This window comes from Anabas testudineus, chromosome 14, assembly GCF_900324465.2.
Source record: "Anabas testudineus chromosome 14, fAnaTes1.2, whole genome shotgun sequence".
In the NCBI taxonomy this organism is placed as follows: domain Eukaryota; kingdom Metazoa; phylum Chordata; class Actinopteri; order Anabantiformes; family Anabantidae; genus Anabas; species Anabas testudineus.
Genome location: NC_046623.1, coordinates 6,571,875 through 6,587,655, shown reverse-complemented (window position 1 = coordinate 6,587,655; position 15,781 = coordinate 6,571,875). Strand labels below are relative to the sequence as shown.

The 15,781-nt window shown below is 38.7% G+C and overlaps 1 protein-coding gene across 3 annotated transcripts in view; it reads left to right on the top strand.

The window, feature by feature from the left end:
* Positions 1-15,781, top strand: part of LOC113170189 (seizure protein 6 homolog) — a 78,747-nt gene that overhangs the window by 46,068 nt on the left and 16,898 nt on the right. For all 3 annotated transcript variants that reach the window (XM_026372165.1, XM_026372164.1, XM_026372163.1), the window contains exon 4: positions 8,221-8,413. In XM_026372165.1, the coding sequence (XP_026227950.1) occupies positions 8,221-8,413 (193 nt within the window). The remainder of the gene's footprint in view (positions 1-8,220; positions 8,414-15,781) is intronic.

The window sequence follows — 15,781 nt, the reverse complement described above, 5'->3', positions numbered from 1 at the left end:
TGTGCTTATGGTTCAATAAAACATGCAGTGGCAGGGAAAAATACACTATATATGAATCTTTAGGAATGACCTGCATTGACTGGTCATAATATTATGCTCATTTAAGTATAAAACACAAATAACACACATATATTTATGATATTTTGTGTTTTATTGGTGAAACATAAGTGAACCATTTCAATAAGTGGTTAAACTAATATATGTCAGGTGTGAATTGCTCTCCTGAGTTGGTTCATGGTCTGGACTCTGGGCTGCTCCAGAAGTCAGATCTTCTTTGTTTAATGCCGTTCTGTAGTAGATTTACTTTGATGTTTAGGATAGTGGCCCAGCTGCATCATCCAGCTTCTATTAAGCTCCAGCCTGCCTGACATAATGCTGGAAGATACCTTAATAAACTTGGGAATTCATTTTTCTGTTGATGATTACAAGCAATCCAGGCCCAGTGGCAACGAAGCAGCTCTAAACCACGATGCTCCCTCCACAACACTTCAGCAACATTTTTACTCAGTGCTCCGTGTTCTTCCCAAACAATTGAGCATTAGTTTCAACAAGCCACAGAACATTTTCCCATTTGAATCTATGTGTTAGAGCTGCAGCTCCAATGATTCCTTTCCTTTAAGCTATTACCTTTTGGGAGACAACTTCGAGGGAGAGCAGGCACAGAACTAAATTATATCTATTTATAGACATTTAGTGGGCTGGTGTACTTTTATATAGAACCCCATAGATGTGACTCTGTTACCCTTTCAAATCAACAAATCTTAAGGTAAATCTTCTTTGCGAGGGATGAATCACGTCAGAAGTTCTTGTGAGAAAAACACATCTCATAAATTTTTGATTGTTCATATGTGAGTGTCTGTGTTTAGCCTGGGGTTCACATAGTTTTTCTTTCCAACCCACAATGTGAATATTGAAAAGGGTTTAGTCAATAGAAACAAGAAGACGTTTGTGTAATTTCAGTTATAATATACTGTGTTTGATCATAATTGTAACTTAAATGACGATCTGACTGTAATTTACATCAGTAAAACCTTAAATCTTAATGCAGATTATTCCAAAGGACTCGTTTGTGCTTTCTCTCCACTGTGATTTGCAATGTCTGTCATTTACAGCACTTAGACACCCCTCTGATTTCCACCAGCATTCAATAACATCTCAGAGATTGGTGGGGAATAAATAAGCAAGATCAGACCTTTTCTGAATTTAGTCAATACTCCTTTCAGCAGCCTGGCAGTTTGCAGGAGAGGCAGGATGAAAAATGTATCAGGGGAATTTACTGCCCTCTGCCTGACTGTTCAACCCCACTGCCACAGCTAGCAGCATATAATACATTGCCCCATCTGGTGATTCTGGACACATTACAATTTATTTGCGAAATAATTGCACAGATTTTAGGAGGCTGATGTAACAACAACCTTCAGTGCAGATATAAACTATTAATGGAATAAACACTGAAAGCATGTTCGAAAAAAGGTTGCTATGCTGCACATAGTACTTAGTGGTTAAATGTATAAAATATGTGCATTGTGTTTGAACAGATAAAGTTCAAACTGTCAGTTAGTATAGTAAAGATGTAAAAATATTGATTTTCATCTGACGTGACCCACCTATTATATCGAGGTTAGCAATGATGAATAGCTTCAAAGCCAGAGTGGGTTGTTGTACTCCAGAAGACAAGGCTTTCTGGAGTTTAGTTCCCTCTGTTTATACGTCATTGACACTTGGTACCATAAGGAAACAAACTTAGTATTCACCAGCGTAGAATGCTGTAAGATAATCAAGTTAAGTTCTCTGCTGTTTTGTGTAGATTTATTTTATGACCATGTCTAAAACAGTGAACAACTGCAGAGATACTTACCTACGCATTAGACTCGATAGTGTGTAAATCCTGTGCTTCCTGTAGCTTCAGCCTCCAACTCTCCGCTGTGAAATTACACGTGGAAATGAAATCTTTTTACTAGTGAACTTAAGCACATCTTATTTCTGTCCTCTATATCCGTCTCCTTCGCTTCTCCACAGTCACTTTAGCAGTAAGGTTTTAGTAGGGGACAGATGGAGTATTTCCAGGACTGGGCTGTGGCATTAAAACGCTTAAAATCTGTTTTGGTGCTTTTTATTTATTTGATCAAATAAATCCAGTGGGTTAGCTAGCTATCAGCTCCTTCCAGGCCATCTGTCCCGCTCTGATTTCTTAGTCTCCCGTGCTCACTGATCTACCTGCCTGGGTCTCAAGGAGTTACCATTTGAGGCTCTACACAGGTTGTCCGAGCTCTGTTTCATGGAGGCCACTTGCTAAAAGAGAATGTATTGTGTGGGGAGGACTGAGAGCAGTTGATACATTTCAGAGGTTAGAAGTCCAGACGTGGCCAATATCTCCCGCTGCCACAAAGACAGATTGGGGGGAAATGTTTCTATTTTCTGACATGTTTAAAGCACCATCATATCGTATCAGTCCTGTGGATCTCATCTTTTCTTTTTCTCTGCTCTCATTTTTAACTGTTTTTCCTACTAGTTGCTCTGTCTCAGTCAGCTTCACCTCTTCCGAACATTGAAATAAATTATCAAGATGCAGGATCAAATTAACATGACTATTGTGTGACTTGTAATATAATTGCTTTTTCTTTATCCTGATTGTGCTATTTAAAAGTACGAGTTACAAATGTTAAGCGATAGTCACATCGAAACGTGACAACGTAACAACAGCAGATTAGAAAATTGCAAGTAGCTCTCAACAGCTAAATATAGCTTTACTGTAAATAATTGTGTAGGAGAAGTGAGAAAAGAACACAAAACTTTTATTTCTTTAATTAAAGCTTATAAAAATCAAGCAGAGGCTTTGAGTCTCAGAGGGTGAAATTATAGCTTCCAAGTTTTTCATCCTCAAATGAATGAAAATTGTTTCAGACATTTCCAAACAAAACTTAAGAACCAAATGTCTAATGAGCTCAAGGCTTCACGTGCTAATGAGTTACACCTACTAGAAGAGGCGGATAAAGCACTGTTGAGGTGGATGAGCCTCTTTTGAGAATTGAGACGTTACAGAGCATGCCAAGTGTTTAAAGCTAACCCCGGCTTGAGGGTTAACGATTGGTGTTTGATGCTGCCTCTGCGACCACGCTCCTCTGACTCCAATCAATAGTCATGTTAATAAGCAGCACCAATACTTGACACACTGCCTCCTCTCAGTGCTGGGTGAATTGTTGTATTGATCCTTGCACTCTCATTTTAATTCCAGTATTTTTTCCAAAAGAAGCAAAATGTACATGGCATTGACCCGAGGTCCGAGTGTGACTGATGAGGGAGGGAATTAAATTTCTTTTGTTGGTGCTCAGTGACCACTTTTATAAGATGAAAGGGCCACAAGAAAGCGTTATGACATTTCTACCAATGGCAGAGTTCCCTAAAATACAATGGTGTCTGTAATCCTTCCTCCTCACCTCTGACATGCTTTAAGTGATGCCTTAAAAAGGCAGCATGCATGTTTTGACCATTCTGTGACTTGGGCCCTAGCAGCACAAATCACACGGCATGTAGCAGATATGTCGCAGAGAAACTGAGCCTGACTGAGTAATGGGGACCAAGGCAGGCTTTCTGCCTTTAATCAACTTGAGATGAGGCAGAAGGAAGCCTTCATTATGTTGTGCCTTGGGGGAGTAAGGCAGGACATAAAGAAGGCCAGTTTGATCTTGATGAGCTTTTTAGGGTGTCAGGGCTTTGCTGAAATGAGTTTTCATGGGGCCTAGCCATCCTGAGAGGAATGCTTTCAGGTGACACTAATTGCTCCTACACCCAGCTAGCTGTCATAAAGGGAGAAGACTCTGTCTGGCAGAAGGCTATGTTCTCTCCAACTCTTTCAGTGTCATCACGAGGAGAGGAGAATAAAGATGCATGCAAGTAAATACGAAGAGTAATCAGCAATGCATGAATTTAAATCTATGCAAAAATTCACAGTGCAGCAAATAAACTGAGATGTCAAGGCTCAAGAGGCATCTCAGGAAGTCAGGCTGATATATCAGAGAGCAGGAATATCATCTCATGAAAGTGTTTGAAATGCAGATGAATTTAATCTCTGCTTTACTCGAAGCTTCTGAATGGATGGAAGATATTGATAACTCTTAGAGAAATACGGTCACTATTTAATGAAGGTATTTCATGATCTCAAGAGCATAAAAATGAGCCATCGCGAATGTGACACAATTGACAATGAGCGAGTAAGTATTGTGTTCAGCCACTGGCTCCGGTGCATTCTCATTAAAATTCAGCTTTGCTGATTGGTGAGGATCCATTGTTTTAGACAACAGGGCGAACAGGAAATGGCCTTGGCTCTTTTATATAGAGGTGAATGTTTAATTAAGATAACGTTTTTCATATAATAAGCACTGGAAGAACTCTTTTTTGTGTGTGAATTTATCAGGAAATACAAAAAAACACCAACAGGATGTGGTGTACCAAGATTATTCAAATGTAAGCCTCAGATATGGGACAGTGAAGGTAAACTACCAGCATGCTGCACTGTATAAGCCAGTGGGTTTTATCATAGTAATGATGACACTGCAGCTGGTGAGTTCAATGGTTGCTGATTTATTGGCCCCAGCAGCAGGGTCATTTAATTTCCATGTATGGTGGGATCATTTCGATTACATACTGCTCATTCTGCATCTGCAATGACTCCTGTGAGTCGGTGTAAATGTTCATTGCAGAGCACCACCAGATGTTTATAACAGTAAATTATCAGTGAGAGCCAACCTCTGCGGATAGTTAACTCAGACTGTGTACTTATGGATACATTAATAAATGAGTGAATAAAGATTACATGGCATGTGTAAAAAGTCTAATTTGTTTGACAGATTGTTTATTTCGAATCACCAGGAGAAATGTAATAGTAACTCTGTAATTACAAGATACAGATTATTCAGTTTATCTCCTGTGTGGGACTAAGTGTTAGATCCGGGCAGTGACTCAAGTCACAGATTAAAAGCCTTGCCAGGGTACTTGGACTTGATAAGATGAATCTTCATTTCTGCTCACTGTTCATTCTCATAATTTACTAGTATAGCCCACTGGAAGGCTCCCATTCAACAAAGGTAATGGAAAAAACAAGAAGATCACGGTATTCATCCCTGCAAATATTGCTTTTCTTTGAAACCTTTTCTGAGTGCTGGTTTAGGCTCGTCAATTGTACTGTGGCCTTGCAGGATGGTCTGTTCATTATAGTGCTTTGATTGAAAGACAGGGGCTAGAGGAGAAAGAATCCTCTCCTCTTCTCGTTCTTTTTTTTTTTTTTTTGGGGCTCAGGGAAATTTTTTGAATAATACTGGAACAGTGGAGGAGAGAAGAAGAGTACTTGAAATGAAAGAGCACCTACCTAGAGGATAGTTTTTATTCTTGCATTGCTTAGTGTTTTCCTTTCATAAGCTGGACCAAAACCACTAAACAGACTTTCTTCTTTTAATACAATTTTCAAACTAGAGCAGCACATTGTTTAGATGGCGTGCTCTGATAATGTTGTGGTAGGTGCAGAACTGTGCTTGGTCAGCCAATTCCCCAGTCGCACAAATATGTCTGCTGAGGCAGAGCTTCCAACTAGGAGTTACAATAAACCAGCTCTCATTACAGTCCAGTGGAAAATGCATGTGTGTGTGTACATACATACATAGATACATACATGCGAATACACACCCACACATCAATGTGTGTATCTGTGACAGAAAGAGAGTGAGAGAGAGTGAGATAGTGAGAAAAAAGTCCCTCTGGGCATTTGGCTGCAGCAGTGGTGAAGATAAGGTAGTCTGATGTCCCCTGACATGCCCAATGATTCATAATTGAGGTAGGACAGCTGTTGCTGGCTGCACTGACAGGTCCCAGGGTGGATGACAGATGATAGGGCCCTCTGGGACCAAGCTATCAGCCCAAATGTTCAATGTACACTATCTGCTCACCTGTCCTTCACAAGCCTCCCTGCTATATGTACTGTAAACCAAGTGGTCTCTGTCGTACAATTTGTTTAACCTCGCTGAATCTGATTATAAATTCATGTAATATTACAGACAGTGGAATGAGATGGTGAATTATATTTTTAAAAAAAACAAACAAAGAGATGGTATACTGCTTTTCATAACATATTTTTCTGCAATGTCCAGTGCAGGTTAGCATACACTGATGAACGTACCAATTAACAATGAACTGTGATACAGGCAATCATGTAATTTAAAGTGGAGAATCCATGTGTATAATTTGTCAGACAAGCTAAACCCATGGTTAGTGGATCGTAATTCTATATTCTTTGACTATATTAGTATGTAAAATGTGTAAAAAAAAAAAGAAAAAAGAATACATATATAATTTGAGGGAGACTTATTGTGTTGATCTATGAGGTGAATTATAAGGTTATAGGATGGGAAAGTAGCTGAAGTCTCCTCATTTGCAAAATCTCCAAGTCCTTATTAACTCACAGACAAAAAAGCAGACGTGAAAAAACTGTGCCTAAGGCTTTGTCATTGCTATTGCCCTTGAGAAACAGGGATTCTAAAACCATGTGACATTCCTTTATTACTCACTGTGATGCTGCTTTTTGTGTCTTCTGCAATGACGAAATTCCTAAGCTGCACTGACATTATTATTATTATTTTCTTGATATAAAAACATACAACCACTTATTTGGTCGCGCATGCAGCAACCCTGGAGTGTGCTCTGTTTGAGTATTTGAGTTGCTGTTTGACTCTCAGTTTGTCTGAAAACCGGTGCTTAATTCTGGTCGTGATAAAAATCAAATCAATCGGAGTGGCTGACCTCACGGATCATTCCAGAAGAAGTCACCTCCAAGCTCAATCTCAGAGTGTCCATTAGCCTCTCTGCGTTTATTGTCAGCTCCCTGTCGACGGAGTGACAGTTAGTCAACGTGACTAAAGTCATTTGGCTGCCGCTGTTGTGCTATGTGTTCATCCTGCAGACTGTCTCAGTTTTCTTGGCTGTTGCACACTCCACTCCAGCACACATATTAGCTCAGGGACATCACTCTGTGGAGCACAACCCTTTTTCTGCCTCATGGCATACCTAAGACCTAAGCCCACTACCTATGACAGCATCAGCTTTCAAAACATGACATGAATTATATTGCTCGCTAAAACAGACGTGGCGGAATTAGTTTTGATGGCGCACTTGTTCTCCAAGACAGGAGCTGGGCCAATTTCAACACTGGTTACAAGATCCATTAGGCATGGAGCGGTGAAGTAGCTGTATTTTTCCCTTCTCTCATTTTCATTAGAAATCTTGTTTAGGTTATCCAAACGTCAGTCTGAGAGTTTTAGTTTTAAAAGTTATCGCACGGGGCTCAGATTAATGACATGCTCCTTTTCTGTCCCATGAGTGCAATTAAAAACACATCAAAAATACAATTCAATAATTTGATTTTTTTAAAGGATTTGAACTGGATTAGCTTCAATAAAAGTCCCTAACTCTGTTCAACATTGCCTTGCAAAAACAATTGAAGGTGAAAGCTGTTTATCACACAGAATAATAATCATGACCTACTGTTGGATTAACATACTTCTTTAATGGTTCTGTGGGGAATGAATCAGATGTTGCTGCAAAATATGTAAGTACTCCAGGCTCAAAGCTAACTAAATGCATGAGGATCTTTCTCCAGCACTAGCTGCAGACTGTGTTCAAACCTATTGAGGACAACACAAAAAAAGGTCAATCATGCAATAAACAAATGAGAAAAATGGCCAGACAGATTCTACCATAAGTCAAAAACATGTCTACAATCCAGGTGTAGGTTAACCAAATATATCCCTTTTCAACTGTGTCGGTAGACAACTGAGCAAAGTAACACAGCAGGTGACCCATTTTTCTAGAGCAACATTATTAGACGAAACCTGGCTTTAAATGGAAACACATGCTGGGTCTGAATTAAGATTCCATCTGGTGTGAACTGAGACATCATAAGTCAACAGTTAGTCACTGTGTTTGTGTGCAATAACATTTGTTTTATGTACACTCGTGGAGTCAATCAATTTAGCCTGTTATTGCTTTCAAAGTGGATAGGAAAAACATTTGCATATACACTATTCAATACGCTGTTACCCTCCATCATTTTCATTTGTGCAATGCGTTAAAGAAGAATTCGGTGAACCATTTGATAGATGACAACAAGATGCACAGAGGTGCAGCAATGAAGCCCCGTGTGTAATCATAAGGAATGGCCTCTTTTTATTTTAGGTGCTAAATGTGAGTGTGCTGGAGGGAGAACAGGTGACAGTGGAGGATACGGGTGGCAGAGAACCCTTCATCCTCGCCAATGAGTCAGTCTTGATGAGGGGCCTCGTGCTACGCAGCTGGAGCAACCAGATCTCCATCCGTTTTCATAGTGACCAACAGCACAACTCCGGATTCCTCCTGCTTCATTACCAAGGTGAGCCAGTACCACGCTGCTGTAGCTGGGATGCATGTCACTCCACCATCTGCTCAACTAAAATGCTGACTGTGTAGCTTGTTGTAAGTACAGCATTGCACAGTTAAGTGACGGTCATATTCTACAACATGTGCACAGGATTGTTTGCTTAGTAAGTGATCCTCACACTGTCCGCTGAAAGAATCGATTTTTGTTATGCACGTCAGTGTTTCCGTTTCTTTTCACAGCACAGTCCTGGATAGAAAATTGTGTGCTCGTGTATCTCTAACTGTGCCGACGTCCTCAGAACATCCTAGACTGTCATGCACAGTGTAGCTGATGAGTTAGTGAGGCGATTAAAAGTGCAATTTGTTTATTTATTCTTGTGAATACTAAATTCCACTGACCTTTGCATAGGTTGAAATTATGCAGAATTAATTATTAAATGTAATAAAATAGTGGCAGCAGACCTTGTCAGTAAAAATAGTTACTGCATGTTGTTGGTGAAAATGATGGCTCATAAATTCTGCCCTCCCACTTGCTTGTTTTGTGCGTGACATTGATCTTCCATGTCTGCAACAATGTGTGTTTATCTTAGCAATCACACAAAGTGGCCACCAATTACATGCCCCATCGATTTCAGTTGATGGTGGAAGCTGATGGACAAAACATTCATTCCACCACATTACTGTGGCACTTTTCATCAGCTCAAAAATGAAAGCAACCATCAAAACCCTACCGCTGACATGAGATAAATGAGCCCATCGCGGCTGGATGTGTGAATATCTGTTGTGTGGTCAGGTTGAATGATGACAACGAAGGGTCAGTGCAGATCATACAGGGTGATGCGTAGATGGGACCAGATGGTGAAAAATAGTTGATATATTACACTGTCAGGTCTTCCTTTTCTCCTTTGGTCTTTGTATTATAAATATTATTCACCATAATTTAATGTGAAATTATTTTTCACATATATTGGTGCCTGCAGACGGACACCCTGCATTATGTAATTGATCACCTACTGATTTTACTGTCCATACAACATTCACTAATACACTGAGCACATGCTAAACTTTTTAATTACCTATGCACATATCTTTTTATCTATTTATCTAATATTATATCAATAAAACTGGTGAAAATTGTCTTAATCTGAGCAAACAGAGACACAAGTCAGAGCCGATTATGATTAATGAAGTCAAGCTACTGAGTGTCAAGCCAGATGTTTGCGCCTAGAATGTCAGCTGCCAAAAATGCCCACTTGTGAACTAGCAAGAAAAAAAGACATAAATGTTAAATGATAACATGTTGTCAGGACATCCATAAAGTAAAGTAAGTAAGATCTAAGTGCAGACTGTCATGTGTTGTAGTTGCCATCACTGTGGAGACAAAAGGTCACAGGCTTTCAGGAAACCAAGAAAATGAGTCATAAAGAGAATAATGAATAACCGTGTTTTGATTATTCTTTAATTGCTATTCAGAATATGATTAAATCCATAATTGGTATCTGTTGTTGACTACACAGGCCAAACGTTGATTTGAGCTGTAAGAAAGTCCAAAATCAAACTAATAATAATAATTCATTAAAATAATGTATTTCATACAAAGTGTTAGCTTAACGTAGACTTAAATTAACATAACACATCCAAATAAGTCCAAATAAGTAAATGTGGTTGAATACACACGTGCAGCCGCACATCTGCATTGTAATGTTTGCCAGCAATGGTGGCAAAACATTTACCTAATTAAAAATAGTAAGAATATTCTGTTCCAGGTACAAATGCAAAACCACCAGCTAAAACATTATATTTCTAATTACTACTGCTGGCAGCTTGTGAATTGTAAATCAGGGATTAATATAATATTATTCCCTTAATTAATAAATAAATAAATCCATTATTTTATTATCACACAGAATTTGGGATTAATAATCAGATTCCAAAACTAGTTATCAAATAAGTGTAGTGGAGGTGTGTGACCCTTTGCAATGTAGAGAAGTCAAGGTAGCAGAAAATTAGTCTAAGTCAAAATCTGTGCAGTAATTGTACTGAGTCACGGAAAATGAACTGCATCTGTGGCTACTAGATAAGCTGTTTTGGTTTGGAACAAGATGGGGTAAATTTAGTCATATTAATGAGAAAAAATGCAATGGCCAGATATCTTGAAGATTAGACATATTGGGCGGAAAAGATATTTCAATTTGTGTTCCTCTCCTTGGTAAGCAGTGTATCACCTTGTCCTTTATAATGGGCTGTGAGAAATGTGATTGGACAAGCGTGGAGAAGGAGACAGAACTGTGGAGAGATGGATCTCAGCTCAGGGTAATTAATATCTGCTGCAGCGTTGGCTCTGCCTGTGATGGCAGACTGATGGATACCTCTATAACATCAGCAGTGGACCTGATACACGATTATAAGTGGGTTTTACTGTTCAGATGTAGACGGTGGGAAGTAGGAGAGTAGGACTGGAGAGAAGCATATCACTTCCTATCCTAATCTCTAAAACACACACTAATACACACACATCTTCATCAATAAGAAAGGAGGTTATTAATGTTTCCACTGAGTAATATCTAGGGACAGCCAGTGCAAGTACAATACGTTTGCATATATGCATGAAGGTAACAATGCACACACGTAAAACACCATTTAGTGCATCCTGAGTGGGAACGAGCTAACAGATGTGCTGCTTCGGTATGCTGGTGAAATAACAAATTTATCTGTTTTGCATATACTGTATGGGTTCCTCCTCACAACTCATTTAGTTTGGTGAGGATTACTTGGCTTTATTTCTTAATCATTGTCGCTGCAATGGTGGATTCCGTGTGAGACTATAAGTGGCAGGTTTATAAATAGTATCTAGAATTATTAATGATGATAAAATGTGATAAAAAAAAAAGAAGAGAGGATTAGAAACAATTACTATCATTTGATTCAAAACATTTGGTCATCAAAACAGCATTCACAGATGTTAAAATTAGCTCCATTATTACCAGGTGCCACATTCAAATTTTGGCAATTATGACCAAAAAAATATCATATTCATTATTGTAAAATGTGCTTTTCTGGATAATGACTACTTCTGCTCTGGTATTTAAAGTTTGTTTTAGCTAATGATTTTGCACTTGTACTTATAGCAGCATAGTATTACTACTTTTACTTAAGTAAATGAACTAATACTTCTCACATCTGTTGTGCCACTATTGCTGACAAACACTACAATTTAAAAGGTTGACTACTGCATATTAAACATAATGTAGTCAGATAAATATCTACTACAGCACCAGACACAATCATGTCTATTATTAAATTATTTTGCTCCGTAAATTCAAAAAACTATTTGTGTTTGACTGTCTTCATTTCTTCGTCATTGTTTCTGCATTGATGGATTCTACCAAGTAATAATTAGGGATATAATTAAGATAATTAAGAAAACTGCCAAACCTATTAATCAAGCAAAATGGTTGAAATCCTAGGACCTGTGAGAAGAGCTAGCTTTCTTGAAAAATGTTATATATGAATATCTCTGCACTGCTGCTAGAGTCTGACTTCAGGGGACTCTTCCTAATATAGACATAGATACGGATTTGGAACATATAATATAGCATAATATAAACTGATTATAAATTTACATATTATTGAGTGGTATATGAAGTAATCAAAATGCCACATTTAGCAGCTGCTACATAAACAAAATAATGCATGAACAATTATATTCCAATCGCACAGTATTCTGTAAATGAGTTAATGTGCATGACATGTACTCAGCGTATTTACCTGATTTATAATGTGAGCACTAAGTATTTTTACACTGGCCTACATTATTGTTACTTTTACTTAAGTAAAAGACCTGAGTACTTCCACACTGTCATAAAGTATGTAGAGTCTAATCAATAATGTTGCTAAAGGCAGTGATGTTTTACAGAGATTATTGATTGGCTGTGACTAATAAGCTGGTTTGACAAGCGAGGTGGCTAGGGGACCTCGGCCACTGGCAGGAATCCACCATTTGCCACAACTTCACAGTAGCATTGATAAGATGCCGCCTCTAGACTAAAGTTATCTCACTTTAATAGACTTTATTGAGTAAATGACCATTAAAATTGAGTTTTTAACGCAACCACATAAATATCAATAGGCCATATGACGGTAGAACATTGGTCTGGCTTCCGACGACGGTACCACTTTGCCAGAGACAACATTATTGATCTTGCTGTAAAAGGTAATGCCTTGGTGCACAGCCAGGACATGTGGCTCGGATACAGCGACAGTCACACTCTCCCACAAGTAACCTGCTAACTTCAGGACGTCTGTCATGTGAGTGCGTAAAACAAACAACATCTGCGCAGATGTGACTAGTCAGCTATGCAGGAAATGTTCTCCTGTCATTAAATACAAAAATCCAACCTACTTTTCATTATTTGTGTTCTGTTTCCTGTCATCCTGCTTCATTATTTCCTGCCCTCACCTTGCCAAGTTTGATCCCATTCCAGCTCGACAAGAGGGGATTCAGGCAACACTTGAAATACAGTGCAGTAGTTTATTAAGCCCAAATTGCAAGGCATTTTGTTTGCTTGTCCAAATATTATGGATACTTTGCCATTACTGGCATCCTCCCCTCATCTATTACGGCCTAGTCAATAACATCTCTCCATTAATGGATGAAAAGCAGCGTTCTCGATTTGAATTCTCAGACAGGTGAAAATGTGCATACAGCAGAATAAGGCTCATTAATGGCAGCAGTGTGTGAGTAGAAGCTCCAAGAGTTCTTTCAGGAAATGTATACTGTCTTGAAACCATTTCCAAAAGTTGATCTTCAGTGGCTTTTGACAGAGGGCCTCAGAAATCCATTATTGAATCCAAAATACAGATTCATGGTTCCACATCATAAACAAAGACACAAAATATTTGAATTTCAGATAGGTGAGAAAGGCCAGGAAGCAATATAAATAGAAATAATAAAAGGCAGGATAAACCCATTGGTGGTGCACAGATAAGCAAGAGAGAGAGAGAGAGTGAGAGAGATAAAGTAAGTCAGGATGTGTTCTCACTGAACTCTTGTGAGCAAGTGCAATGAAGTGACAAAAAAAAAAAAAAAAAAACATTCAGACAATGACCAGATCTGTTATTATCAAATATCAGTTCTGACAAGCTACACACTGTATGAAAAAAAAAAAAGAACTATAACTTTCAAACTAATTTTTGGCCATATAAATCCCGGGGGCTTTAACTATTTTTCCTCATTGTAATCTTTTTAAGGACACCTTTATTTTTATTTTTTTAAAGATGTATTAAAACAAAGTCACATTGTGTTACTGCATGGGAGCGACTGCAGGATTCGTGTCAGTAAGGCCTCATTGTTCTGAACTGTGATGCCCCCCTTTCACCTAAATGCCATCATTTTTAAAAATAGAGAAACGCAGTGTGGTGAGTCATCATTTACACAAGTTTTGACTACCAGACCCCATCACTGCAAAAGTCGACTTTTTTTTTGTCCACTATTATGGGAACACAGAAAAGTGCACCCAGTGACTATTTCTTCTCCTCTACAAGGAAACAATAACTAAAGACATAAGCTCCACATCTGTTTCCTGAGGCCCTACAGTACCATCAGCTAATCTTCCTGGCTGCCTGCGCCGTGGATCTATTATTTGTAATGGCAAAACAATCAGACTTTATGGCCCCGTACCACATCTACTGGAATGGAGGCAGCACGTAATTTAATACTTCAGGAATTGGCTCCACAATTTTTGCCTCTGGCTCTCCCACCGCATGCTCAATGGGGATGTAAATGCTGCTATGATAATGGCAATAACTAGGTTCATTGGAGCTAGTGATAAACTATGAATTGAATGAATGACCCAGGGGCAGTGTACCTCGTCCCTGTGGCTCACTGATTTACTGCAATAGAAAGGTCTGTCTCATTATGGCAGGAACCAGTGGCTCGTATAAAAGAAAAACCTAAGTCAATAGATTAAAACATAGTCGATGGGGCAGTTTCGCAAACTTTCATAGCCATTACGCATTTAGAGCTGTTTTCCCTTGAGTTCCATCAAAGATTGATAGAATGACATTTTATTTTTTTTATGAATATCCAATTTAGAATCAAGGTAAAACTCGAAACATTGCTAACATAGTGATTTTCGTCTATGACTGGCTGACTGGAATAAAAGCACTTTAAATTCAACCTGCTGCAGAATGTTTAATTTTTTTGTTCGACCTCCACTTGTCCAGCAGCTGCGTGTGCCAAGACCTCCAAAACTAAGTCTATTAAAATATTCATGTGTACCATGTACAAGCCTGTCTATCAAGAATATCACGAAAGTTTTAGCTTTTTTATCAAGGGACATTTGTCAGGGTCTATTAATGAATGCTGGTGCAGTTAAAGTTCCCATTATTCTGACAAGATTAGGTCAGCTTTATTATAAACCTTAGAAAAATAAATCTTAACCGGTCACTTTAAGTTTCCTTTAAATGCGGATAAGACGGTTTAATTTCTTCATTGATTTGATTGCACAAAAGCTGAAAATGCGGGAAAAAAATGTTGACAGGCTAAATTAAACAACAATGCAACTATGTGGCTGAAAATTGCAGTAACCTATGTATTCACTGTGTAAAGACCCAATAACCTCAATCACATTAACATAAGTAGATTAAGGTGTTTACACTACATGGCCCATTCTCGAATATTATCATAATTGCTTTTAAAACTGCATGCAAATATGATTTCAACACAGAGAGGTCGCCCGGCTGCCCTTTGTTGTTTTCTCCTTCTATGACTTATTATTTAGGCTTTGCATACATTTGCTTAAGCTGAGCCATGACGTGCAACTTGCAGAGTTGGACTAATATAGCATCTTTTAAACAGGTTTCTGTACTTTTGTCACAGCGTTGTTGGAACACAAGCCGTAGTGGGTCCAATTATATTGCTTGTTCTGTTGTTTGCACATTTCCATAAGTTTAAAAGTTTTAGTCTGGTCATTAAAGTGCCTTCACTAATGAGGTAGAACAGTGAGGTTATTAGACAGGAAGAGAAGGTTGTTTAATGGCTTGCATTACAGACTTGGTTAGCTCACTCCATTATCAACGTAAGCCTCATACCATCCTGCACAATTTATTTAAAAACAGGGACAGGACAACAATGCAAAGCAAGCTGGGGAACATTGATCTTACCCTGCTGGAATCACCACTCTTTGACAACCTCCACAGGGGCAATTCCTCTTCCAACTATCACGTTACAGACCCGCGATGATGTTCGACTGATCGGCAACATTCCTATTTGTCATCGTATGTGCAGTGGCTCCACACTGGACCACACAGCCATGTTAATTACTGTTGTGCTGCAAACATGTCTCTGTACATTTGCATAGTGTATGTACTGGTAAACTGC